Source organism: Panthera tigris, chromosome X (genome assembly GCF_018350195.1).
Source record: "Panthera tigris isolate Pti1 chromosome X, P.tigris_Pti1_mat1.1, whole genome shotgun sequence".
Taxonomy (NCBI): Eukaryota; Metazoa; Chordata; class Mammalia; order Carnivora; family Felidae; genus Panthera; species Panthera tigris.
Window position 1 is genome coordinate 110414 of NC_056677.1, and position 24497 is coordinate 134910.

General features: G+C 64.7%; 1 protein-coding gene across 4 annotated transcripts in view; it reads right to left on the reverse strand.

The window, feature by feature from the left end:
- Positions 1-290: 290 nt before the first annotated feature.
- The window catches only part of PPP2R3B (protein phosphatase 2 regulatory subunit B''beta), a 59286-nt gene continuing 35079 nt past the window's right edge, over positions 291-24497 (reverse strand). For all 4 annotated transcript variants that reach the window (XM_042974544.1, XM_042974547.1, XM_042974546.1 and 1 more), the window contains exons 3-13: positions 14439-14542; positions 14139-14241; positions 13337-13411; positions 11735-11821; positions 9554-9710; positions 6987-7035; positions 6219-6308; positions 5827-6002; positions 3602-3720; positions 3409-3515; positions 291-1109 (exon numbers count right to left, since the gene is read on the reverse strand). In XM_042974544.1, the coding sequence (XP_042830478.1) occupies positions 959-1109; positions 3409-3515; positions 3602-3720; positions 5827-6002; positions 6219-6308; positions 6987-7035; positions 9554-9710; positions 11735-11821; positions 13337-13411; positions 14139-14241; positions 14439-14542 (1218 nt within the window). In that variant the 3' untranslated portion in view covers positions 291-958. The remainder of the gene's footprint in view (positions 1110-3408; positions 3516-3601; positions 3721-5826; positions 6003-6218; positions 6309-6986; positions 7036-9553; positions 9711-11734; positions 11822-13336; positions 13412-14138; positions 14242-14438; positions 14543-24497) is intronic.

Here is a 24497-nt window from a genome sequence, read left to right on the forward strand (position 1 = left end):
CGTCCCCTCCCCTCCGTCCCAGTTCTGTCCCCAGGACTTGGGAAGCTGCTGTAGGAAAGTGCTACTACCCAAACCCCCCCCCCCCCCCCCCCCCCCCCCCCGGCCGTGGGGTCAGGAGCACGGGCGCCTCGCCTGCAGGCCTTGCGGGGACGGCCATCTGCTGGACGCTCCAGGCCCAGGGCCTGTGACCCTCGGCCGGGCCTCCCATCCCCAGAGCCGTCCGTGCCAGACGGAGTCTCCCTCGTGACACTGCCCTGTGCCCCCAGTAGCGTCGCTGCCTGGTGTCTGTGTTCTCTGTGACCTTTGTGTGCTGTGTCTGTGTTGTGGGCTGGGCGAGCAAGGCCCGGCACGGAGAGTCTTTAACTTCTTTATTTGAAAATACAAACGTGATCTCGTAAAACGTTTTTAAATCGCTATACACACCAAATAAAAGTTAACTTTACACGTTTTGTACACGTACATGAAAACGTAAGTACGCTCGAGGGGGCGCACCCTCCCACACCCTGCACGGAGGGTCGTGGCCCGGGCCGTGCCCGGAGACGCTCGTGCAGACGAGACGGAAGGTCCCGGGGCTTCTGGAATGTTCCCGACCGACTCCGTGAGAACAACACGGGGCCACCCAGCACCCAGAAGTCCGCGCACGGCCGGCGACCCCGAGGCAGCTCCTTTGGAGGGGAGCCGTCGGCCAGGCCGGGTAAGTGTCCACACGCCTGAACTCGACGGCTAGCGGGGCCTGCCAGCCAGGGGTTCTTGCACGGGGGTCGGCCCCTCCTGGCCAGGCGGGGACAGGAGCTCCATGACCACGTGACCCGCTTCGTGTCGAATAAAAATTCGTCATCTCCTACAAATCACTTCATTTTCTATAAAAGACAGCTCAACAATCAAACAGCTTTGGCTTTTACACACAAGCTGCCTCGCGTCCAGCCGGCTGGCCCGGACCCCCGGCCGCGGGCGCACGTCACGAGGGCTGTAGGTCGGCGTCGTCGCACGCGTACTCGTACAGGTCGACGGTGCCCAGGGCCGAGGGCGCCTCGAAGAAGGGCCTCTGGGCCAGCGGAGACCTCAGGACGCTCAGTTTCTGGTCCACGGGGCTGAGCTCGGCTTCGTACCTGCAAGCAGGGGCTCGTGAGTGTGCTGGGGCGCGGCCGAGGCAGGTGGCCCCCACGAGCCCCCACGCGGGCCGAGCTGTGGAAGGCCCTCCGTGAAGTGCCCGTGGCCACGGGCCGTGGGCGCCAAGGCCACCTGGCGGAACTCGGCGTTGGGTCTGGACGGATGCCGCGACCCCTGGTCGGGATGACCCATCTGCACGCGGGAGTGGGGACAGGGCAGGGACGCGTGCCGACTCGCGGTCGGCGTCGTAGCCGACGTTCTAGGCCGTGCCGCAGGCCGGCGGACAGGAGATTGAAGCGTGCTGCTCCAGGCCACGTGCCTGTCGGCGCAGAGGCCCCCGCCGACCCCACGACACGCTTATGTGGCCACCGGGTACGGTCACCACAAGAGGCAAGTGCAAGGTCGGTAAGCCCCACGGGGGTCGCCAGCAACGCGCAGCGGTATGCTGCAAGTTTCGAACCTCCTTAGGGCGCCTGGGTGCCTCAGTCCGCTAAGTGTGTGACTCTCGACTTGGGCTCAGCTCACGATCTCACAGTTCGTGGGTTCGAGCCGTGCGTCGCGCTCTGCACTGACAGCCGGGAGCCTGCTTGGGATGCTCTCTCTCTGCCCCTGCCTTGCTCATGCTCCCGCTCTCTCTCAAGAGTAAATCTTAAAACCCCACCTTCCCGACACCCCAACATCAGGAAGCCCTTCTGTGACAGAAGGCGAGAAGATCCACTTGCCGAAAACCACAAAACATTTGCCGGCAGACGAGTCAGAGACCCAACTTGGCAGGCAGCGCGGTGTCGCGGAGAGGCCCAGCACCTCCACGCCGGGTGCGGTTCTCAAACACGAGTCATCGAAGCTTCCGTCTGTTTTGTGACAGCACACCTGCACGAGGCCGGTGTGGCAACGGTTCACGTCGGCCCGGAACCGAGGGGAAGCCACCCAACGTGGGTCACCTGGGGGGGGGGGGGGGGTCGCCCGCGGCACAGAAGGGGCCCCCCCACGAGCCCGGTGAACGGCACGGCTCTGCCGCACCTCGGCACGCAGAGGCGGTGTGGAGGGACGTGGGGGTGCGCTTCTGTGACGGGCCGGAGACGCACGACGGCCGGACGACGGCCAGCCCCTGCCAGGGGCCCAAGTGGGGAGGGGTTTGGGGGTGACGGACGCAGGCCCTGCTAGATCTCAAACTCCGGGGAGTGGGGCTCAGGACCCTGGCGGCCCCGTGGCCGCCGAACGGGGGGCGGGGGGTGCCTCTCGTAGGCGGGCCCTGCTCCTGACCCCGTGTGACCCTGACCTGGGGCCAGGCGGCCCTGAGGGGGCAGGGGGCGGCTGGGTGAAGAGCCCTGACGGGAGCAGAGAACCCATGTGCCGCCTGAGCCTGTCGGGTGCCTGTGTGGAGGCTGGGGTGCCTGAGCCCCCCACCGTGTGCACCCTGCGCGCCCAGCCACGCTCGTGGGAGCAGATGCCGCGCTGATGCCACACGCGGTCAGCCCCGGGTGAGAGGGCATCCATCCGCACCTGGGCCCCGAGGCCCCCGTCCCCCCACGGGCCTCGGGTGCAGACACCGAAGACGAGATTCCCCACTGCGGTGGCCCCGTGCGGGCGTGTTGGGTCCCGATTTCTGAGCTGGCCTCTCAGACCCCAGCCCCGCAGGGCGTCCGCCCTGCCAGGCCCCTCGGGGAGCCCCCCACCCGGATCACTGCCTGGGCCCCCCGTTCGGCGTGGCGGGGGGGGGAGGGGGGAGGGGGAGGGGGACGGCTCGGCAGGTCACGTCCTGGGGAGCACACAGCACATCGGGGTGGGCGTGGGGGACAGAAGGGAACAGATGGTGCCCCGGGCGGCAGGCCTCACGCGGCCCCGCTGCAGGGCCCGCTCTGGGCCGACCTGGCTGCTGCTCGTGGGTCCCGGCCCCAGGGGACAGGCGGCAGCACTGAGGGGCTGTTTCCGGGCAGGGGGCACTCGCTCCCGGGTCCCCGCGAGGCCCCAGAGCCTGGGGCAGGGGCCTCGCCTCGCGGTGGAGCTCTGCCGGGGGCGGGGTTTGTGTCCGGGCCGCGCGGCCGGCGCGACTTCCATTTGGGGTTCGGGACACCCGCAGCTGCCTTTCCCTGCCCACGGGGTCCCTTGTCGTGGGGGCAGACGCTCGTCACACGGGTGTCAGAGGCCCCCGCCCGGAGCCGGGGCGCGGCCCCCGTGAGTCGCCGGCTGCGGACGGCGCGCGTCCGGGGCCGGGCCCGGGCCCGTGTGGTTGGAGAGGAGGCGCCCGCCGGCCGCCCCGCCGCCCCGCGTCCCCGCGCGCACACGCACACGACTCACCCGTCGTCCCACGGCTCTGCCGCAGCCTCCTCGGCCACCAGGATGTCGTACTCCTCAGCCGCGTACTTCTCCCAGTCGGAGAGCTCGGGGCCCTCGCTCTCGCTCTCCTGGATGCGACACGGGCGTCACGCGGCGCGCACGCGGCCGGCCGCCCCCCGCCCCCCGCGCTCCCTGCCCCGCCTGCCCCGCTCACCCTGAGCAGCGACACCTGCTCCTTCTGCTCGTGGTCCAGGTATTTCTCGATGTTGAAGAAGGTGTCAAAGAACACGTGGGCCAGTTTGCAGTTTTTCAGGTCGTGGAGCGTGATCTTCCCTGCGGGACGTGAGGCGTTTTCAGGACGGCTACTCCCGGGGGCGCGTTCACGAGGGTCTGTCGGGGGGGGGGGGGGTCCGCGTCCTAACTCGCCGAGAAACCCACGCCCAGCACTGACACCACTGGGCCAAACGCACTCGCACACGTGTGGGCCGGAATGGGAGAGGCAGCGCGGGAACAGAGCGGAAGTCGGCCACCAGGGGGCGCCCAGCACTGCACCTTGTGACACCACTGGGCAAAACGCACTCGCGCGAGAGGGTCCCCGGTGTGGGCGGACGGCTGGGGGGGGGGGGGGCAGCCGGGACCAGAGGCCTGGGGTCCTGAACAGTCGCGCGAGAGGGTCCCCGGTGTGGGCGGACGGCTGGGGGGGGGGGGGGGCAGCCGGGACCAGAGGCCTGGGGTCCCGAACAGTCGCGCGAGAGGGTCCCCGGTGTGGGCGGACGGCTGGGGGGGGGGGGGGGCAGCCGGGACCAGAGGCCTGGGGTCCTGAACAGTCGCGCGAGAGGGTCCCCGGTGTGGGCGGACGGCTGGGGGGGGGGGGGGGGGCAGCCGGGACCAGAGGCCTGGGGTCCTGAACAGTCGCGCGAGAGGGTCTCCGGTGTGGGCGGACGGCTGGGGGGGGGGGCAGCCGGGACCAGAGGCCTGGGGTCCTGAACAGTCGCGCGAGACGGTCCCCGGTGTGGGCGGACGGCTGGGGGGGAGCAAGGGGGGCCAGAGGCCTAGGGTCCTGAACAGTCGCGCGAGACGGTCCCCGGTGTGGGCGGACGGCTTGGGGGGAGCAAGGGGGTCCAGAGACCTGGGGTCCTGTGTGGCCCGGAATGGGAGCGAGGACGCACGTCGAGGAGCAGCGCAGGAACAGAGCGGAAGTCGGCCACCAGGGGGCGCCCGCCACCCGCATCACGGCGCCACCGACCGGGGACAGCAGCAGGGCCCGCAAGCTGCGGCCAGGACCCCGGGACGAGGGGCGGACACAGCCAACACCCCAAGACCGTGTTTCCCCCAGACACGGAAACGCGACAGGAACGGCGGCCTCACGGCCCGGGAACAGTATGCCTCTGTCCCTGCCACGGTGCCCTGGGGCCCTTCCTGGTGCCACCGCGGGCCTCCCCGTGGGTCACGGGCTTCTCGGCTGCGGGGTGTCAGGGCCCCGCCCCCCCCGTCCCCCCCGACTCCCTGGCCGACCCCGCGGTGCAGGCGCCCGGGGCAGGGACCGGGGCCGGTCGGGGAAGGGGGGGGCCGGCGTGCGCGGGGCTGTCCCACCCCGGGAGTCCGGGCTCCGTGTCGCCAAGGTGGCGAACGCGGGAGCCCAGAGGCGAGACCCAGGGTCGGGGACGCCTAGCTTCGTGACGCCGGCGGGACGGGGTCCTCAGCTGACAGCACACGGCCTTTCACAGGGGGGGCCGGGCCGAGGGGACACTGGGGCCTGGGAGGGCGCCGGAAGCCACGGAACAGGGGCCACCGCAGCTCACCCCGCCCTGGGGGGGGGGGGTCTCGTCACGTGGCGGGGGCGAGCCCTCCCCAAGGTCCCCGACGCGAGCGGCGCGGGCCGTTCCCAGAGGGGGCGTCCCCCACATCAGGGGGGCCTGTCCTCCGCCACGACCGTGTCTCTCCCTCAGGGGGCACCCCGCGTCCCACGGGGTGTCCCGGTTCGTGGCGGACCCTCGCGCACGCGCACTGGCCCGCACCTGGCGGCGGCCCCTCCCACGGGAGGAGCGGCCCCTCCCACGGGGTCCCGCCCACAGGAGGCATCGCTGGGAGAGGGGCACGTTTGCTCCCTCACTCATGGGGAGGGACATGCCTCCCACAAGGAGGGGCACCCCCAGACGCGACCACACGTCACACGGGTGTCCCCCCACATGTCACAGGGGTCCTTCCCGCACACAGCACGGGCACCCCGTCTCAGGGGAGGGACATCTCACGACACACGGGGGATCGCCTCACACACGGGGGCGGGGGCAGGGGACATCTCCTCACTCACGTGGGGGGGGGGGCATCTCCTCACTCACGGGGGGGGGGGGGGGGCATGTCCTCACTCACGTGGGGGGATCTCACACGGGGGCATCCCTTCCGTGTAGGGGCAGCAGCGTCTCCTCCCAGGGACGTTACCTTCGCTCTGGGGCTTCACCAGGTCCAGCATCTGGCACAGGCAGTCCTCGAAGGGCAGGGCCTCGATGGCCATGCTGTCCAGCCTGCGGCACTGCTCCTCGTAGAAGTACTCCAGCTCGAACATGGACAGGGCCCCGTCCCCGTCCAGGTCCATGCAGCGGAACCAGTACTCGATGCTGCGGTCACGGCAGGTCGGGGCGAGCCTCGGTCAGCCCGGCCGTCCGGGACGCGAGGACCCCGGCCCGGCCCCCCACCCCCCCCCCCCCCACCGGCCCGGGGCCGGCCTCGCCGGGACGCGGCCCTGCTGGCGCCCACGCTCGGGGACGACCGCCACCCCAGGGCTTCCGAGCGCCGTCCCCGAAGGACCACGCGACAGCCGCCCAAACGCGTACCTGGTTGGAGTCTTTTTGTCTTCCTCAGAGATCAGAAACCAGACAAAGTCGGCGTAGCTGAGCTTTCCTTCCTTCTGTACTTTTCTGCCCCTGGGTTCCGGGCCGAGAGCAGCAGACGGAACGGGGTCAGGGGGAAGCGGCCTGAGGCGGGACGTCCCCACCCGCTCCCCGCCGTGAGTGGGGCCTGGCGTGCGGCCCGTCCTGCACTTGGCTCCCACGGGGGGAGGCCCAAGAGGACGCGCGCCCCCACGGGGGGGCGTTACCCTGCGACCGCGGATGGGGCAGGGGTGGCCGCGCGGCCTCGGTCACGGCCACCGCGTGGCCTCCGACGGCCCTACTCCAGGGCTCCCTCAGATGCCCCGGGCCTGACGTGACCCACCCACACGGGGCCGTCCTCGACCACCCCTCACTGATGACCTCTTGTGACAACAGCGTTCGCCCCCTTCTGACCTCACGTGACACAGACGTGCGTCCCCCTCGTTTATGATCTCACGTAACAGACGCGTGTGTGTCCCCTCTGATATCACGTGACGGACCTACGTCTCCCTTTCCCTTGAGCTCATGTGACAATGGCAAGTATCCTCCCTTACGTGACCTTGTGTGACAACAGCACGTGTGTCCTCCTCATGACCTCACGTGACAAGAGCACTCAGGCTCGACACAGGACAAGATCACATGAGGCAGCGAACGAGACAGAACGGGACACAGGGCTCAGAACACGGGCCGCAAGCACCAGAAAGCCCAAGAAGCGGTGGCTGTGACACGTACCTGGTCACCGCCCCTGAGAATATCCTCTCGATCATCTTGGTGGACAGAGCTGTGGGAACGGAATCGGGCCGTGAGCCGCGTGCGCACGCCCGCGGTCATGGCCCGACCTCACGCGAGCGGGGCCGGCCGGGCGGGCTCGGGCCACGAACGCCGAGACCCGGGCCGGGCGGGGGTGCCACAGAGGGCCCGAGTCCCGCACGTGTCCTCCCCGGCGTGCCGTCCCCAGGACGGAGCCCAAATCCAAGCCGCGCGAGTGGAAAGCCGACCCGGGGGCTCCGAGAAGAAACGTGCCGGGAGGAGCCAACACGTGTCTATTCCCGCTTCCAGGTGCCCCGGCTCCCAACTCTCTCCCTTCGTGATCAAAACCAAACGCGTCCAGCTGACCCCTGACAGAGGGGAGGTGACCGGCTGACCCCTGACAGAGGGGAGGTGACCGCATCGGTCAGCAGAGGTGCCGGGCCCGACCCGGCACTGAGCCGGGAGCTCCAATGACACACATTCATCCTCTCCCAGGGCTGCTTCCTCCTGAGGCCTGTCTCCTGGGCGTGCAGACGCCGTCTTCGCCCCGTGTCCTCACGCGGTCACCCCTCTGTGCGTGCCTGTGTCCTCGACCCCTCTTCTCGTAAGGACGCCAGCCCCATGGGATCAGGGCCCACTCGACCGACCCCATTTTACCTTAATCCCCTCTTTTCAAAAACCCCACCTCCGCTGACAGGGTCATTCTGGGGTCCTGGGAGGCGTGGCTCCGAAAACGAACGGGGGTGGGGCCCAGAGCAGCCCGTTCCAAGCACCGTGCCCACAAGACAGGGAAACGAAGACAGCGTCTGCCACGTCTCCCAATTCATGCTACGCTGATGAACGTCGCCCTGATACGAAATGACCGGATGCTACAAGAGGCTCAACTGTGTCTCCCCAAAACACACGCCTGCATGCTGGTTCCTGGCATCCGGACGCGGGTCCTTAATTGGCAACAGGTGTTTGCAGACGTGATTAAGTGAAAGACCTGAAACGAGCTCACCCTAAATGATCAAGACGGCCCTAAAGACAATGAGCGTCCTCGTAAGAGACAGAAGAGAGACGCAGACACAGAGGAGAAGCCATGTGAAGGCGGAGGCAGAGACGGGAGGGACGCGGCCACGAGTCCAGGGACGCCTGGAGCCTCAAAAGTTGCAACAGGCAGGAAGGACCCTCCCCCTGGAGCCTCTGGAGGGAGCACAGCCCTGCCAACCTGGATCTCGGTGGCCCTGCCCCTCCTGGATCCCAACACCCCTGCCCTGCCTGGATCTCAGCGGCCCTGCCCTGCCTGGATCTCAGCGGCCCTGTCCCTCCTGGATCTCAGGGGTCCTTCCCTGCCTGGATCTCAGGGGCCCTGCCCTGCCTGGATCTCATTGGCCCAGCCCTGCCTAGACCTCAGTGGTCCTGCTCCTCCTGGATCTCAGCGGCCCTGCCCTGCCTGGATCTCAGCGGCCCTGCCCTGCCTGGATCTCAGCGGCCCTGCCCTGCCTGGGTCTCAGCGGCCCTGCCCTGCCTGGATCTCAGCAGCGCTGCCCTTCCTGGATCCCAGTGGCCCTGCCCCTCCTGGATTCAATGGTCTTGCCCTTCCTGGATCTCAGCGGCCCTTCCCTGCCTGGATCTCAGTGGTCCTCCCTTGCCTGAATCCCAGGGGTCCTGCCCTGCCTGGATCTCAGCGGCCCGGCCCTGCCTGGATCTCAGCAGCCCTGCCTGGATCTCAGACTGTGGTCTGCAGAAGTGGGGGAGGAGAACTTCCTGCCGCGGGATGGCCCCGGTTTGTGTGGAAACTTCTGCACAGCCGTCCTGGGCATCGCTGCTTCGTAAATTCCTTGACTCTGGAGTTTGGGTCTTCAGACAAAAACAGGATCCCGTTCTATTGCCTTAGACCCTGTGCTATGGCAGCCCCAGGAAATATGCCCTCTCACTTGGATGTGGAGATCCAGAGACTGAAAACATGGAGCCTCGAAGGAAACGTACCTTGTGGCTGCAGAGGACGGAGTCACCTCCAACCCCCTCTGCCTGGCTGCCACTGCCCACGTCAGACAACCCTGTGGGCCCCAACGCTCTCACAGGTGGGGCCGGCTTACGTGGGCAGGTCGGCCCCCCGCGTGTCCACGTGCTGCCGTCTTCCGTGTGCATGTGTCCCACGTGTGTCCCCGTCTCTAGTGCTGTGCCCCGCACGTCCCGTGTCTACCCCGTGGGTGCCCTTCACGTCCCCCGTGTCTGCCCGTCTCACGTATTGTGCCCCGAGCGTCCCGTGTGTCTCCATATCCCATGTGCGCTGCGGGTCGCACGTATGTCCGTGTCTCACAAACGCCCTGCAAGTGCCAAGTGTGTTCCTGTCTCACGCGTGCACGTCCCGCGTCTCCCGTGTGTGTCCCGCAACCACAGACCACTCCCAGAGACAGGAGAGGTGAACGGGAGAGGAAGGCGGTTTTAGGCCTTGGGCCACAGGCCCGGGGGAGGCGGCCATGGCCAGCGGCAGCGGCCAGAGCCGAGTACCCGAGGGGCCGGCGCTCGTGGGCACCCTTGTCCCACGCGGGCCGCGAGCTCACCGTGGTCATTGTGCCGGGCCAGGTCCTGGGAATCGATGAGAAGGTCGTGGTCCGTGTCCAGCTCCCAGAACTTGCAGTAAATCACATAGAAGTGCTCGTACGAGAAATACTCCGTCAGCTGGTTGATGTCTGCTTCCTCCTCCAAGAGCGCCACGTTCTGCCGACGCAAACCCAACGAACCTGCTACCCTCCTCTCGGCGCGATCCCCACGGGAGGGGGCCCCTCGTGGGTGGGACCGCCGGGCGGCTCACGTCACAACGGGCCCGAGGGGTGGGAGCACGGCACCCGGGTCGGGAGCCCACCCAGGCGAGGGTCTGGCCCGAGACTCGGCGCGGCTGCCGCTGGCTGCGAGAGGCAGTCCCTGCGGGCGTCCACGCTCTCACCGCTGCGGCCTCCCGATGAGGACGGGTCAGCCCCGTCCTCACTAACGTCCACACGTCCGTAGAACCCGAGTGAGGAGAGCACCCCGCACCCCAGTTCCCACGGTCCTGCAATGGATGCTGGGAGGTCGCTGGGTAGACGGTTGGGTAGAGGGTGGAGGATGAAGAACGGAACAACAGAATGACGGAAGAACGGTGGAGGGAGAACGGAAAGGTGGAGGATGGATGGAGGGAGGAGGGAGGAGGGTGGAGGGTGGAGGGAGGAGGGAGGAGGGTCGGAGGATGGGTGGAGGAGGGTGGAGAATGGATGCAGGGTGCACGGAGAAGGGTTGAGGATGGAGGGAGGAGGGTGGAGGATGGAGGGAGGAGGGTCGGAGGATGGGTGGAGGAGGGTGGAGGATGGATGCAGGGTGCACGGAGAAGGGTTGAGGATGGAGGGAGGAGGGTGGAGGGAGGAGGGAGAAGGGTCGGAGGATGGGTGGAGGAGGGTGGAGAATGGATGCAGGGTGCACGGAGAAGGGTTGAGGATGGAGGGAGGAGGGAGGAGGGTGGAGGGAGGAGGGTCGGAGGATGGGTGGAGGAGGGTGGAGGATGGAGAGAGGAGGGTCAGAGAATGGGTGGAGGAGGGTGGAGAATGGATGCAGGGTGCACGGAGAAGGGTTGAGGATGGAGGGAGGAGGGAGGAGGGTGGAGGGAGGAGGGTCGGAGGATGGGTGGAGGAGGGTGGAGGATGGAGAGAGGAGGGTCAGAGAATGGGTGGAGGAGGGTGGAGAATGGATGCAGGGTGCACGGAGAAGGGTTGAGGATGGGTGGAGGAGGGTGGAGGATGGAGGGAGGAGGGTCGGAGGATGGGTGGAGGAGGGTGGAGGATGGATGCAGGGTGCACGGAGAAGGGTTGAGGATGGAGGGAGGAGGGTGGAGGATGGAGGGAGGAGGGTCGGAGGATGGGTGGAGGAGGGTGGAGGATGGATGCAGGGTGCACGGAGAAGGGTTGAGGATGGAGGGAGGAGGGTGGAGGATGGAGGGAGGAGGGTCGGAGGATGGGTGGAGGAGGGTGGAGGATGGATGCAGGGTGCACGGAGAAGGGTTGAGGATGGAGGGAGGAGGGTGGAGGATGGGTGGAGGAGGGTGGAGGATGGATGCAGGGTGCACGGAGAAGGGTTGAGGATGGAGGGAGGAGAGTGGAGAATGGAGGGAGGAGGGTCGGAGGATGGGTGGAGGAGGGTGGAGGATGGATGCAGGGTGCACGGAGAAGGGTTGAGGATGGAGGGAGGAGGGTGGAGGATGGGTGGAGGAGGGTGGAGGATGGATGCAGGGTGCACGGAGAAGGGTTGAGGATGGAGGGAGGAGGGTGGAGGATGGAGGGAGGAGGGTCAGAGGATGGGTGGAGGAGGGTGGAGAATGGATGCAGGGTGCACGGAGAAGGGTTGAGGATGGAGGGAGGAGGGTGGAGGATGGAGGGAGGAGGGTCGGAGGATGGAGGGAGGAGGGTGGAGGATGGAGGGAGGAGGGTCGGAGGATGGAGGGAGGAGGGTGGAGGATGGAGGGAGGAGGGTGGAGGATGGAGGGAGGAGGGTCGGAGGATGGGTGGAGGAGGGTGGAGGATGGATGCAGGGTGCACGGAGAAGGGTGGAGGATGGAGGGAGGAGGGTGGAGGATGGAGGGAGGAGGGTCTAGGTTGGGTGGAGGAGGACGGAGGAGGACGGAGGAGGACCAGAACGCAAGATGGCAGACGGAAAGGCAGATGGGTCTGAAGAATGGGCGCACGGAGGCCCTGCGTCCCTGCTGGCCGGCCGCCTACCTGCAGGAACGTGCTTCTCCGGAGCTCCGCACACGTGATCCTCCCCGACCAGGACCTGTTGACGGTGTAGAAGATCCTCTGTATGACCTGCGGGGGAAAGGCCGTCAGCGGAGCGCCCGGACCCCCGGCGACGCAGGACCCCGTGTCTCCGGCCGAGGCCCCGCCCTGCACGTGCCCGACAGCCGCGTCAGGGAGGGGCGCGCTTCTGGGCCACGGGGAGGCGCCAGGGGGGCCACGGGGTCTGTCCGCCCACTAGCAGCGGCCCGGCCCGCTCAGGTGGGCCCGTGCGGGCGACGGACGCACCTGAGCTGGGATGGGGCCGTGGTCAGGACTTCCCGGAAGGCCAGGAGTCCTCACGGCGCGCTCAGGGAACGACCCGCTCCGACCACGTCCACAAACGCAACTCGCCACCGGGTCGGGAGCGTCAGCGGAAGGCCGGAGAGGGCTGCACACCAGGCTCGGCTCCGAATCCCAGATGGGGACGGCCGGTCCTCACCTGTCCTCACCCAGGACATCCGTCACCTGTCGTCACCTGTCCTCGTCCCAGGACATCCCCTCACCTGTCCTCACCTGTCCTCATCCCAGGACATCCGTCACCTGTCACCTGTCCTCGTCCCAGGACATCTCTCACCTGTCGTCACCTGTCCTCGTCCCAGGACACCCCTCACCTGTCCTGGTCCCAGGACATCCCTCACCTGTCCTCACCTGTCCTCGTCCCAGGACATCCCTCACCTGTCTCACTCGTCCTCGTCCCAGGATATCCCTCACCTGCCCTCACCTGTCCTCGTCCCAGGACACCTACCACTTGCCTTTGTCCCAAGACATCCCTCACCTGTCCCTGACCTGAGAACAGACTGTGCGTGAAGGGTGCACATACAAAGCCTTGTGCGTGTTCGGCACCCAGCGTCCTTGGTTACCACTCACAACTGCGGTCACCTTCCCTTCACGATGACCCCTGATGCCAGTGACAGGGGAACCAGGACAGGATGGCGTGTGGCCTCCCCAGGCAAACACAGAGCTCCTCTCGTGCACATCCTGTGTCACAGAACGTGCGTGTGTACCCGGCCAGAAAGCCCACCCGCAAGCCAGGCTCAGGCACTGGGGAGAGGGGAGCCCGCTCGGGAGGAGAGTGCTGGCTGGCGGGCGGGCGAGGGCCAGGCCCTTCGTCCCAGGCCGCCCTCTCATGTGCCCAGGGGCTGGGGACAGGGCCGGGCAGTGAGTCCCCTGCCTCCCGGGCAGGCCGGCCCCTGGCCACGACGCTTCCAAGAGCAGGTAAGTGCCGTCCCAGAGCTGAGACGTCCTCCCAGGCTCAGCGGCCCCAGCCCAGCCCTCTCCCGCCCAGGGAGGGAGAGCAGACAGGTCTCGGGGACGCCCCCTCCCGCGTGCTAGAGTCTCACTGCTGGACGTGTGGCAAGACCCGGGAGGCGCTTCCCACGCTCGCGGTGCTCCGTGCCCACAGACGGGACCTCCGCCTCTCAGTGCCCCTCGCCCGGGACCCACCGGGGAGACGGTGCCGACGCCTTATTCACAGGTGAGAGAGCCGGGGTCGGAAGGGCCACGGCCCGGGCACCCGGGGGCAGCGGACTGTGTCCGTGTACTCACGGTGGTGATGTAGCGGGAGTGGAACTCAGACGCCTCCTTCAGGAAGGCCAGGCCCGGGTGCGTGTTCACCACGTCCTGCGCACGCGAGACAAGACGGAGGTGGGGGACGCGCACCGTGCCCGCCGAGCCCCGGAGCCCGTCTGCCGCGTGCCCCCACGGCTTCCGCACGGACGCCCGCCAGGCGTGGCGGCGGCGTGAGCGTGTCGCTGCCTCAGCCCACGGGCTCGGAGACCACGGCCGGTTCCCGGGAGCCCGCACGGCACCTGTCCCCAGCAGCTGAGACCCGACGGGACAAACACGGAACGGCCCCCACGCAGCGGCACGCGTGCGACACCCTCACTTCCGAGCGGCACCCACGGGAGCCTTCAGGTCACGTCTGCGGGGATGAGGGCGCTACCGGGAAGGGCCGCGTGGAAAATGCTGCGACGCGAGAACCGCCCATGCTTGAGGACCGCGCTCAGGCTGCCCGACGCCCTGCACGGGCGTGGAGGGGAGGGGAGCGGAGCGCCGCGCGCGGAGGACGTTCTGGAACACCACAGCCAGTGCCTACGCCGCAGGAGAGCCCGCCAGGGGCTGGACTCCCCCCTCCACGGCCCCGCCACTCACACACGCTCGCACCGCGCGGGGCACGCGCGGTCCCGCCAGCGACGCGTGCTCGAAGGGGCGGGTCCCCGAGCCGTGTGTGTGGAACGCGCTACGCTGAGGAAAGGGAGCCCCGTCTCGCAGCTGGCACGCGGCGCGGAGGCAGGGGCAGAGCCGTGAGGAGGGGAGAAGGTGCCTGCGGCGCAGACGTGGGGCGCACCTGTAGGAAGGGGACGAAGTCCTCCTGCACCAGGTAGTGACAGCCGGGATTCATGAGCAGGTGGACGAACTTGGCCGCGTCGTCGTGACAGTTCTGGAGGATCCTGCAGCGACAGAGGACATGCCGGCGGTCCCCCCACGCCACGTCCACGAGGCCCCCCCCAGACGTGGGCGGCGGACGGACGCCGGGCCCCCCACCCTGGAGTCAGCCCCCTGCTCTCGCCATCTCGGCCGCAGGAGCCCGGGCCCGTGACGTCCCCCCTCCCGACACCCGCCCCCGGTGCTCCCGCCTGGGACTCACTTTCTCCACATGGCGACGAACTTGTGCACGGACACGGAGCCCGTGCGCTCTCCCCCGGCACTGCAGAAGAGCGGTCCCTTCCAGTACAGCGGGCAGCCGCAGGCCTATGGGACGGGGGCACAAGCGGGCGGTCAGTGCCTCCCGGGCCCCCACCGCAGCCACCACACCCCGCGCTCCCACGGGGACAACGCAGACAACTTCTGCTGCGCCAAGACCCCTCTGGAAGCCCATGAGCCCTGCACACACAAGCTCCAGTGAGCCGCGAAACACACGGTTCCCCGTGCACCAGGGACAGCATCTGTCCATCGGGTGACGGGAAGGCAGCTCGAGGACGGGGAACGGACCACCCCCTGACCAGCACACAGCCTACCGGCAGGCAACCAGCAGGTGCCCAAACTCTGCACGTCTAGAAACAGCTCATGATAAACACGGATGATAGGACAGACAGCGTAAATTAGGAAGGGCTCCGAAATGCAACAGTGAAAACGCCGTCCATCGGATTCACCAAAGGAGCACTGACAGGGGCGTTCGGCCCGCGCAGCAGCACAGAAGGCTAAACGCCGGCAATCCAAGCTCCTACTGCAAAAAAGCAAACAAAAGAAGAAACACAGAACAGGCAGAAATGAAGACGAAAGAGAGCAAATATCTTAATACGGAAAATCAGCAAAACCGAAAGTCGGTTCTTTGAAGATCTAAAAAAGACCGTAACGCCCCTCAGAAAAACTCGTCAAGAACTAAAGAAAACACAAGTCACGAATGTCCGCTGTCACGGCAGTTCCCACAGGCGACAGAAAGGCAGGAAGCGCGGGATACCAATGACTTCACGCCAACACGTGCCACAGCTTTGGGGATACGCACAGACTCCCGGATCCAGGGGTCTAACCAAACGGACACAAGAAAAGGTCTGAACAGTTCTATGCAGCTGCAAAAAAACAAGCCTTAACTCCAAACTTTCCCACAAAGAAAAGTCCGGGCCCCAAAAGTCCGCCAATGAGCTTGTTGAAATATTTGTGGAAGAAACCACATGCACCGCACACAAACTGTTCCAGAGACTGAACGTAAGGGGCATGTGCTAATTCTCGTTACGAGGGCTGCACATACACTGACGTGGGTCAGGAACGCAAGGAGCATTAGGAGCCGGTTGTCCATCGCGATCAGTAATGCAGAAATCCTACAGAAAACGCATCGTGAACAGATTGAACTCGGCCATTAAACAGCGATGAAGAAACAGCACACGGAGAAACTAAGAACAGAGACGTACCTTCTTCTTTTAATGTTTTTTTGTAACGTCTACCCCCAGTGTGGGGCGCGAACGCACAGCCCTGAGACCGAGAGTCACGCACGCCACAGCCTGGGCCAGCCAGCTGCCACAGGAACACTTACCGCGATGAAGGGAATCCACAGAAGGCCCGCGGCTCACGTCACGTGCCAGGGTGACGCGTGCAGGCCCCGTGCCTGAGCCGGGACCCGAGCCAGGGCACCGGTGCTGCAGGCCGGCCCAGCCAGGCGCCGCGGCCGGAGAAGACAGGCCTCACAGGAGGCCCCGAGAGTGTGGAAGTCACAAACGTGTGGCAGGGCGTGCGGGAACGCGGAGGGACTCGGAGGGCAGTGAGGACGCGCCCGGGCCGAAGCGCAGCCACGTCGCCAGGTGCAAGCACCGTGTCCGCGAGGCCGTTCTGGGCCCACACGCTGGCAACAACCGGAAAACGAACTCGTCCGCAGCGCCGTGTGCGAAACGCATCCAGAAACCCGTCAAGCGCGCACCCCACACGGTGTCACGTGTGCACAGAGCCGGGCACAGATCTTTGCCGGGACACCGAGGACCCCGTGCCGGGCCCCCGCGGTGGACGAGCCGACGCCGGTTCCCGGAACGAGCGACCCACGGGCTCGACGCGAGGCCAGCAAGCACGCAGCGGGTGTCTGTGGGACAGGGAAGCTCCTTTGAAGCTGCTGTGGGGACACGGAGGGCTTTGCAGGCTTACTGCTGAGTGACGTGCATGACCCAGGCGCATCTGGGCCAAGAGGGACCCGCCGGCCGCAGGGAACAGAGTGGGGAACAGATCGGAACCCGGCAACGGATCCCGCGGTTCGGGGGCAACGAGTGGGCTCCAACGGGAGTGCCGCGCCACCGGGAAAGCCGCCCTCACGCTGCGCCACGAGCAGCGTGCGACGGGTCCCCGTCCGGAACGGGACCGCCACGGCCGGAAACCCTCCGCGGGAACACGTGGCGAGCGGGTCAGCCTGGTCCTGGAGCTGCGAAGACAGACTCCCCACACAGGACGCGGAGCACCCTCGGCCCCGGAAGGAGGCCCGCGTCAGCTTCACGTCAGCACCGTCTGCCGGGAGATGCCGTCACACGAGGGAACGGAACCCACTGGCGGCAACGTGAGCGTCTGACCACAGCCACGGGCGGCATGTTCCGGAAGGGCCAGTCAAGGGGCCAAAGGCCGCCGCGGCCGCGCGTCAGCCCGAACAAGCAGTCACTCTGAGAACGGGACGCGCACACGCCCGTGCGCCTGCGAACACGCGCTCCGCCTCAGGGCTCGTGACGCAGACGCCAGGAACCGTGCGAGGAGGGATCAGGGCGGCCCGCACGGAAGCGGCCAGGTGTCCGCGAGCAGGGCCCTGCACGAACAGTCTGCACACCCACCCCCTTGGGGGTGCTGCCTTGGAGCCGGATCGCGGAGGAGAGCGTGGGGACCACACAGAAGCACCCGCGTGTTTTGGGTACACCCGAGCCAACGCTGCCTGGCGCAGGTGTCGAGGCATCGCACGGAGGCGGCGGCGCACGGAGGCGGCGGCGCACGGAGGGGACGCAGGGCCGCCCGAGTCACGACAGGTGATGGAGGAGACCGTCCAGAAGAGGGCTGGAGGGCTGACAGGGAGCGGCCGGAGGGAACTGTCCGTGGTGCCAGGAACATCTGGAGGCTCGCTCTGGGTGGTGGCCACGCGGATGTGGGGACATTCGCGGCAGTCGGGACCGGGGCTGACGGCCCGAGGCGTCTCCCGGCTCCGTGAGTCCGTCCCCGAGGCGGTCTGCGCCCACGAAGCTCTGCGCTCTCCTGTGAGGGGGGCCCTCCGCGCACACGTTCCCAGGTCGTGCCGGCCCGTCCTGCTGCCAACCAGCCCCACAGCCAGAAGGTTGGCCCTCAGGCGCTGGCCGCGGCCGACACCGCCCCTCAGGACGCTCTGTTAACTTTCTGAAACGAACGGCAGCCGTCACCTCTACGACGCCACCGACAGAAAACCAGCTTATGAACAAGTCCAAACAAGAAGACGCGTCACGTAAGGAGACTCGGCCCCTCACCCTGGGGTCTCTGTTATCCCCGCGAGGCGGCCCCAGAACAGAGTGGAAAACACAGCGCAAGCTAGTTAATGCCGGATGAGAAAGAGAGAGACGCACGGCACACTGATGCGCGAGACGCCCGTAAAGCCGTGTCTACGAGGAAGGTCACGGCACCGCACACGAACGTCAGTAAGGCCACAGCAGGCCGGAGCAGCCTCGTGCACGAAGCGGCGAGAACGCGGCGATCCCGGAGGGAGCCGAAGGCAGGGAGCCATCCCGAGAAGGCCGGAAGCCAGTGTGGCCGAACGCGGCCACAAAAACAACCCCGGAAGCGGAACGGCGGTCCTGGGAAAAGACCAGGAAAACCAGGCCGTGTGGCCGACGTGGTTCAGCACGCACACGGGAGACACACGCGCTGGACTGCACGTGCCAGGGCGGCCTCACTACGGCTTCTGACACGCTGGGTCTTATCGCAGCAGCTTAGCACCTGACGCGCCTGCACGGACACGTGGGACGCACGCCCTCAAGTCTCACGTGAGGACACGTCAAGGTCCTCGGTCTACTAAGCGCACAGGGGAAGGAAACTGTGGTGAGGAATTTGACGTAACCTTCCCAGAAAGAAACAAGGGTGACCCCAAGTGGGTCCCGTGCAGAATATTCAGGGAGCGAAACTGATCCCAAACACACAGTTCCGGAACACAGACTGGTAAGGAGCGCTTCCCGAGAAAGTGGATGAGGCCGGCCCGACAGCAAAGCAGACCAGAAATTCCAGGGACGGACGGCGGGAGACCCCAGTCGTGAACCGAGATGAGATTTAAGCCCCCGCGAGCCACTAGAAGCCGGAACCCGAGGGCACGTAAAGCGGAGACGATGGTGTTTTTGATGAAACGGGGTTTATCACGGCTGCTGCCACCGTGGGATGGCCACCAGTCTGAGTCCACGGCTACAGATGAAGAAAGAGCCACACCAGCACATCAACACTTGCAGGACAGCACTGCCCAGACGTCAGCGCCACGTCATGACCGTGCACGGTAAAGGCCGGGGGCACGTACGGACCGACGGGGGCCCCCTGAGTGACGGCAGGTGGGGGAAGTCTGTAGGGACCTACCCCCAGCACGCTGCATCACAGAGACCACAGCCCACACCGGCACGGGATGGGCGGGCTCACTGCTTCCACACACCCACCCGACCGGGAGCCTAGAACTACCCCGTCCATGACACCGCACGACTCCACGGGAAGAGGACGGCCCAGTCCCGAGTGCCCGCGTCCACGCCGTCTATGACACCGTGAGACTCCACGGGAAGAGGACGGCCCGGTCCCGAGTGCCCGCGTCCACACTGTCCATGACTCCGTGCGACTCCACGGGAAGAGGACGGCCCGGTCCCGAGTGCCCACGTCCACGCCGTCTATGACACCGCACGACTCCACGGGAAGAGGACGGCCCGGTCCTGAGTGCCCGCGTCCACACTGTCCATGACACCGCGTGACTCCACGGGAAGAGGATGGCCCAGTCCCGAGTGCCCACGTCCACGCCGTCCATGACACCGTGCGACTCCGTGGGAAGAGGACGGCCCAGTTAAGATGCATGAGTAACACGAGCAGGGATGTCGTCAGGGATGCACAGTTAGAAAGGAACGCGAGGTAAGATGACGGCTGCCGTTAGTCAAGAGGAAACCGTTAAGCGGCCAACCCTGAGCCCTGCCTACACACCCATGACAACGGTGCTGAGCTGGGAACGTGCGTGTCCCCAGAATTCCTACGCGGATGCGTGAGCCCCAGGGCACGCGTGTCAAAGCTCCTCAGACCGCGTGCAGGGCGCGTGAGCCGCGTCGGGCGCTCAGTTACACCTCCAGGAAACCGCCGAGCAGGGACACGACGGTGCGCTGACGCAAATAAACGCAAGAGAAGGTTTTCAACGTAATCGTGAGGAAATGAAAATAGAGCTCCGGCAAGTTCACGCGCACACGCGCCAGAACGGCTGAAGACAGGAAGTGCGGAAAGCAAGCGCTGGCGGGGGTCACGGGAGAGCTGGCGCTCGAGCACCGTGGCCGGAGACGCGCCGTGAACCGCCACTCTGCACAGCGCTGACGCCGTTTCTGGTCCAACCGGTCACCCGCAGCTCAGGTCTGAGTGTCTGCTTCCTGACACGTGCAGACGTGTGCACACGCACAAGCCCAGGTTTATTCTGGAAGAAGGGAGTAAAGAGGACATGAAAACATAAAGCAGTCATCCAGGAGGCTGGTGGACGTTCACGGGAAACCGTAAGTTCGTCTCCCAGTCACGAAAGGAAGCAGAAATGAACAGCCCAGAGCAAAGGCTCATACGTGCCGACTCGATAAAGACTCTAAAAAACGATGCGAGATGAGAAAAGCTTTGAAGCAACAGATGCACGCGCTACACAAGGGACCACCGCAGACACAGCACGCATGAGGAGAACCGAGTCCAGAAATCAAAACCATGCACAGACTGATGCCGCCTACGAGACACGAGGAGAGAATGACGCTCTCGCGTAAAGCCTGTGCCCTCGAGGACGGGCTCTGGGCCACGCGAGGGGACACACGCCCCGGGTTCCCACATGGTCCCAGAGGAGGCAGCGAGGGACGTGACGACGGAAGGAGGACACTCGACAAGGCGGAGACCCGCGAACCCCAAACGGGGCAAGACCCACCACACCAGGGGGGACCACGCGCCCGTCTCGCTGAACCGCCATCGCTGAAGCGCCCCAGACAAAATGTCCGCGAGTCAGGAGACACGCACACCAGCCGGGCCCCGCAACGCCACTTCCTGCGTATCTGACGTCAGGCGTCAGACATCCGCCACCGGAGCCTGGTGACAACACGCGTCTGCAGCATGGCCTGCTCACCCCTGCTCGTCCCAAGCACACGGATGACGTGAAATGACGCGCACACGTGGTGCCCATCGCAGGGTCACCGCGACGGCCAGCGGCCCCTGTGTGTGTCCCTGCGACGAGGGGGCCGGTGAACGCAGACTGCGGCTTGTGCCCACGGCTGAGTGCTATGAGTGTGCAGGAAGAAGGGGCGCAGTCCTCGCGGGGCACCAAGTCCAGGGCATCGCGCCAGGCCCCCCTGCTTCCCGCGGGGGCTCCGGGGACGACGTGAAGATCTGCTTCTTACCGCCGAAACCGACTTCTTCACCAGCCAGCGGGCCGAGAGAGCTCAGCTCGTGTCAAGCCCAGCGACTCACACGCACATTCACACAGGCTCCTGCCGCAGCCACGGATCGGGCGGCTTGTTCGCCGAGTTCCGGAAGGAAGGGGACGGGGCGTGCGGGGGCTCGGGCGGGACGGGACGGACCCCGGCAGAGACGCTGACCGCAGGCGCCCGGCCACTGCCGCGGGGCGAGGAGCCCTGGCGTGCAGCCGGGGAGCTCGGCAAGGGCCGGTGATCGACACAGGCGAGCCTGCACCGGAAAACTCAGATGCGTCCCAGAGACCAACTCCACGTGAAGGGAAGTCTCAGAGGTTTCACGACGCGGGAAGCACAAAGGGTTCGATGTTGGAAGCAGAGTGGAGTCAGGCGGGACCACGGGCCGAGGCAGAGACGAGGCGCTCACTCTGCACCACACGCCATGTGACACGGGGACGCGCCGTGCTCGAGGGCGCTCGTTAGGGTTTTGCCAGGTAATTAAACACTTCGGCGTTCACCGTGTTTCTAACGTTTTCAGTCCCGGGACGTGGAGTATTGGTCTCGCGATTGTCTCCGTTTCCCAACACGCTTACGGCGCCCCATAAGCGAGGTTTCCACGCCTTGACAGACAGGTCTGAACGGTCCCAGCATGTGTGTCACTTCCGCCGGACGGCACTGCCTGGCTTCGGCCCACACGGTCGGGGATGTCTGTGGTCCCACGCTATGGGCAGAGTGGGAACCGCCTGGACGGACGAGCCGCGAGCGCCAACACAGCGTTCGGCGAGGAAACACCCTTGTGCACAACACCGTGCTGTGTACCTGAGAAAGGTATGAAATTAGACACGTGTGAACTTTCTCACGTACGTACATCTTTCACGGCACGCGCGTCTAGGCATAGAGAAGTGCTGAACATCGGAACACGAAACAAGCGCAGGTAAACCAACGCCGTGAACGCTGCTCGTTCTGGGTGCAGGAAGACCACAGAGGTGAAGACGCTTGGACAGAACCTGTACCTCCCTGAATACGTCTGGCTCTTTGGTCTGGACCTCAGAAGCACATGCTTTTACCAATGTTTTAAGGAGCCAACCGCCTCAGGTCATGACCTCGCACTTTCGAGAGTTCAAGTCCCATGTCGGGTCCCGTGCTGACAGTGTGGAGCCTGCTCGGGATTCTCTCTCTCTCTACCCCTCCCCGACTCACGTTCTGTCTCTCTCAAAGTAAACAAACTTAAAAAAAATTTTTTTAGTTTAAAAAATATAAAAAGCCAATCCCCAACTGATCCTCTAACACAAGTGTAACCCGAACACTGAAACCACACAAAGGAATCATGAAAAAAGTACAAATAGGACCACCTAAGAATATAAATAAACCAAAATCAACAACAAAATATGAGCAAACAGAATCCAGCAATGTATAAAGAGGACTATGCACCCAGACCAAGCGGGAAGCACCCCAGGAATGCAAGGTTGGTTTAACCACGGAAAAATCAGCTCACGGAATGCACGGTCTCAGCACAAAAACCGTCTTAGCAGATTCAGAACATGCATGTGAGGAATTCAACATCCTTTCCAAATAAACACCACACACCAGTGGTGGCCACAAACATCCTCAGCCTGACAGCGGTACCCGTGAGAACCCCACGACCAAAGTCGGGCCTGATGCTGCCGGAAGAGTGGATATTTGCCCCTCTAAACCAAGAGGACCGCCCACGATTCCGCTGGTCTCTCGTGCCACGCGGGACGCGCTCGCACAGCAGTCGGACACCGTGAAGAAACGGGCCACATCCACACCGGGAAGGAAGAAGTCAAGCTACTTGCACGTGTGAAGGACGCGATCGTGCGTATGTGAAACCCTGGTGACTATGCCAGAGCAGCACTGGAACTAATCCGTGAGCCTCGAAGGCTGCGGGACACAAGATCGATGCACAGTAATCAACTCCATTTCTACACACTTGCAATGAACAACGTGAACACGTAGAAAACAATTCCAGTCACACAAGTATCGAAAACAGTAACGTGCTCCAGAAGAAACGTAGTAAAAGATGTGCCAGGGACACTTGAAAACCACCAAACGCTTCTAAGAAACGGTAAAGATGTAAATGAACAGACAGACAACCTCTGTTCGTAGACCGGAGCGCCCACACTTCCCGAGACGACGCAGATTCCCAGTGACCCTCCTCAGATGCCTGCTGGCATCTTTGTAGAAACCGAGAGGTCGGTGCTGAAATTCACACAGAGCCTCGCGCCGCCTGAAACATCGTGAACGAGAAGACTCGGATGTGCTATGCGGCCCTGTTCAGAAACCTACTACAAAGCAACTAATCTACACAGTGTGGTTCTGGCACGACAACAGAAACACAGGGCCACGGGACAGGATCAGCACCCGCTAATCAACCCGCACGTGACGATGCACTGATTTCCAATGAGGGACACGAGACCAGTCAACGGGGAAGGAAGGGTCTCCTCCAGCAGTGGCGAAGGGACCCCTGGATTTGGACACACACAGAGATGACGTTTGTGGGCGCCCGGCTGGCTCAGTCGGCGCACTGTGGAACTCTTGATCTCGGGGTCGTGCATTCGAGCCCCACACCGGGGGTAGATGTTACTTAGAAATGAAATTAAAAGGGGCGCCTGGGTGGCGCAGTCGGTTAAGCGTCCGACTTCAGCCAGGTCACGATCTCGCGGTCTGTGAGTTCGAGCCCCGCGTCAGGCTCTGGGCTGATGGCTCGGAGCCTGGAGCCTGTTTCCGATTCTGTGTCTCCCTCTCTCTCTGCCCCTCCCCCGTTCATGCTCTGTCTCTCTCTGTCCCAAAAATAAATAAAAAACGTTGAAAAAAAATTAAAAAAAAAAAAAAGAAATGAAATTAAAAAGAAAAAAAAACATGAAGTTGTGCCCCGATATCACTGTATACAAAACTCAAGATACATGCATAAGTAAAACTGTAACACTCATACGAATATAAACAAAAAACCTTCACAACTGAGATTTGGCAATAAATTCTTGCTAGGACCCAAAAAGCACGAGCAATGAAGGAAAAAGTACATAAAATGAAATTCATCAACACGAAAGGCTTTCTGTGTGGCATAGGACATGACCTAGGAGGGGAATACGCACCAAGGGAACAGGAGGAAACACGTTTACACCACGTAAGTGATGAGGGACGCGTGTCTGGACACAGAGACTCTTAATATTCACGCTGAAACGACAACCACTTGAGACACGGGGCAAAGGCCGTAGACACGCGTGGGTCCAGAGGTGGGCATACGGCCAACACACGCGTGAAACACGGTCGCGGTCGTCCGTCCTCGGGGAAAAGGGCAAGCCAGACCCACAACGAGGCCCCGGCGCACACACATCTGCGATCAGAGAGATGTGGCTCATGCTGGCACGGGAGCAGAGGCAGGGGAACCACACGCACTGCTGGGTGCCACGAAACCGTGCAGGTGGTCCGGGAGAGGTTTCGTGGGTCCACAAGCATCGGGCGGCGTTCCCACGTGACCCCAGCCACGCAAGTCCGGGAGAGAGGTCTCGGGTGTGCGGCGACCCTGGACCCGGCCGGGTCACGTCTGCACGCATCAACGCTCCTGGAACGCACCGTGTGCGGACACACGGGGGCGCGGAGGCACA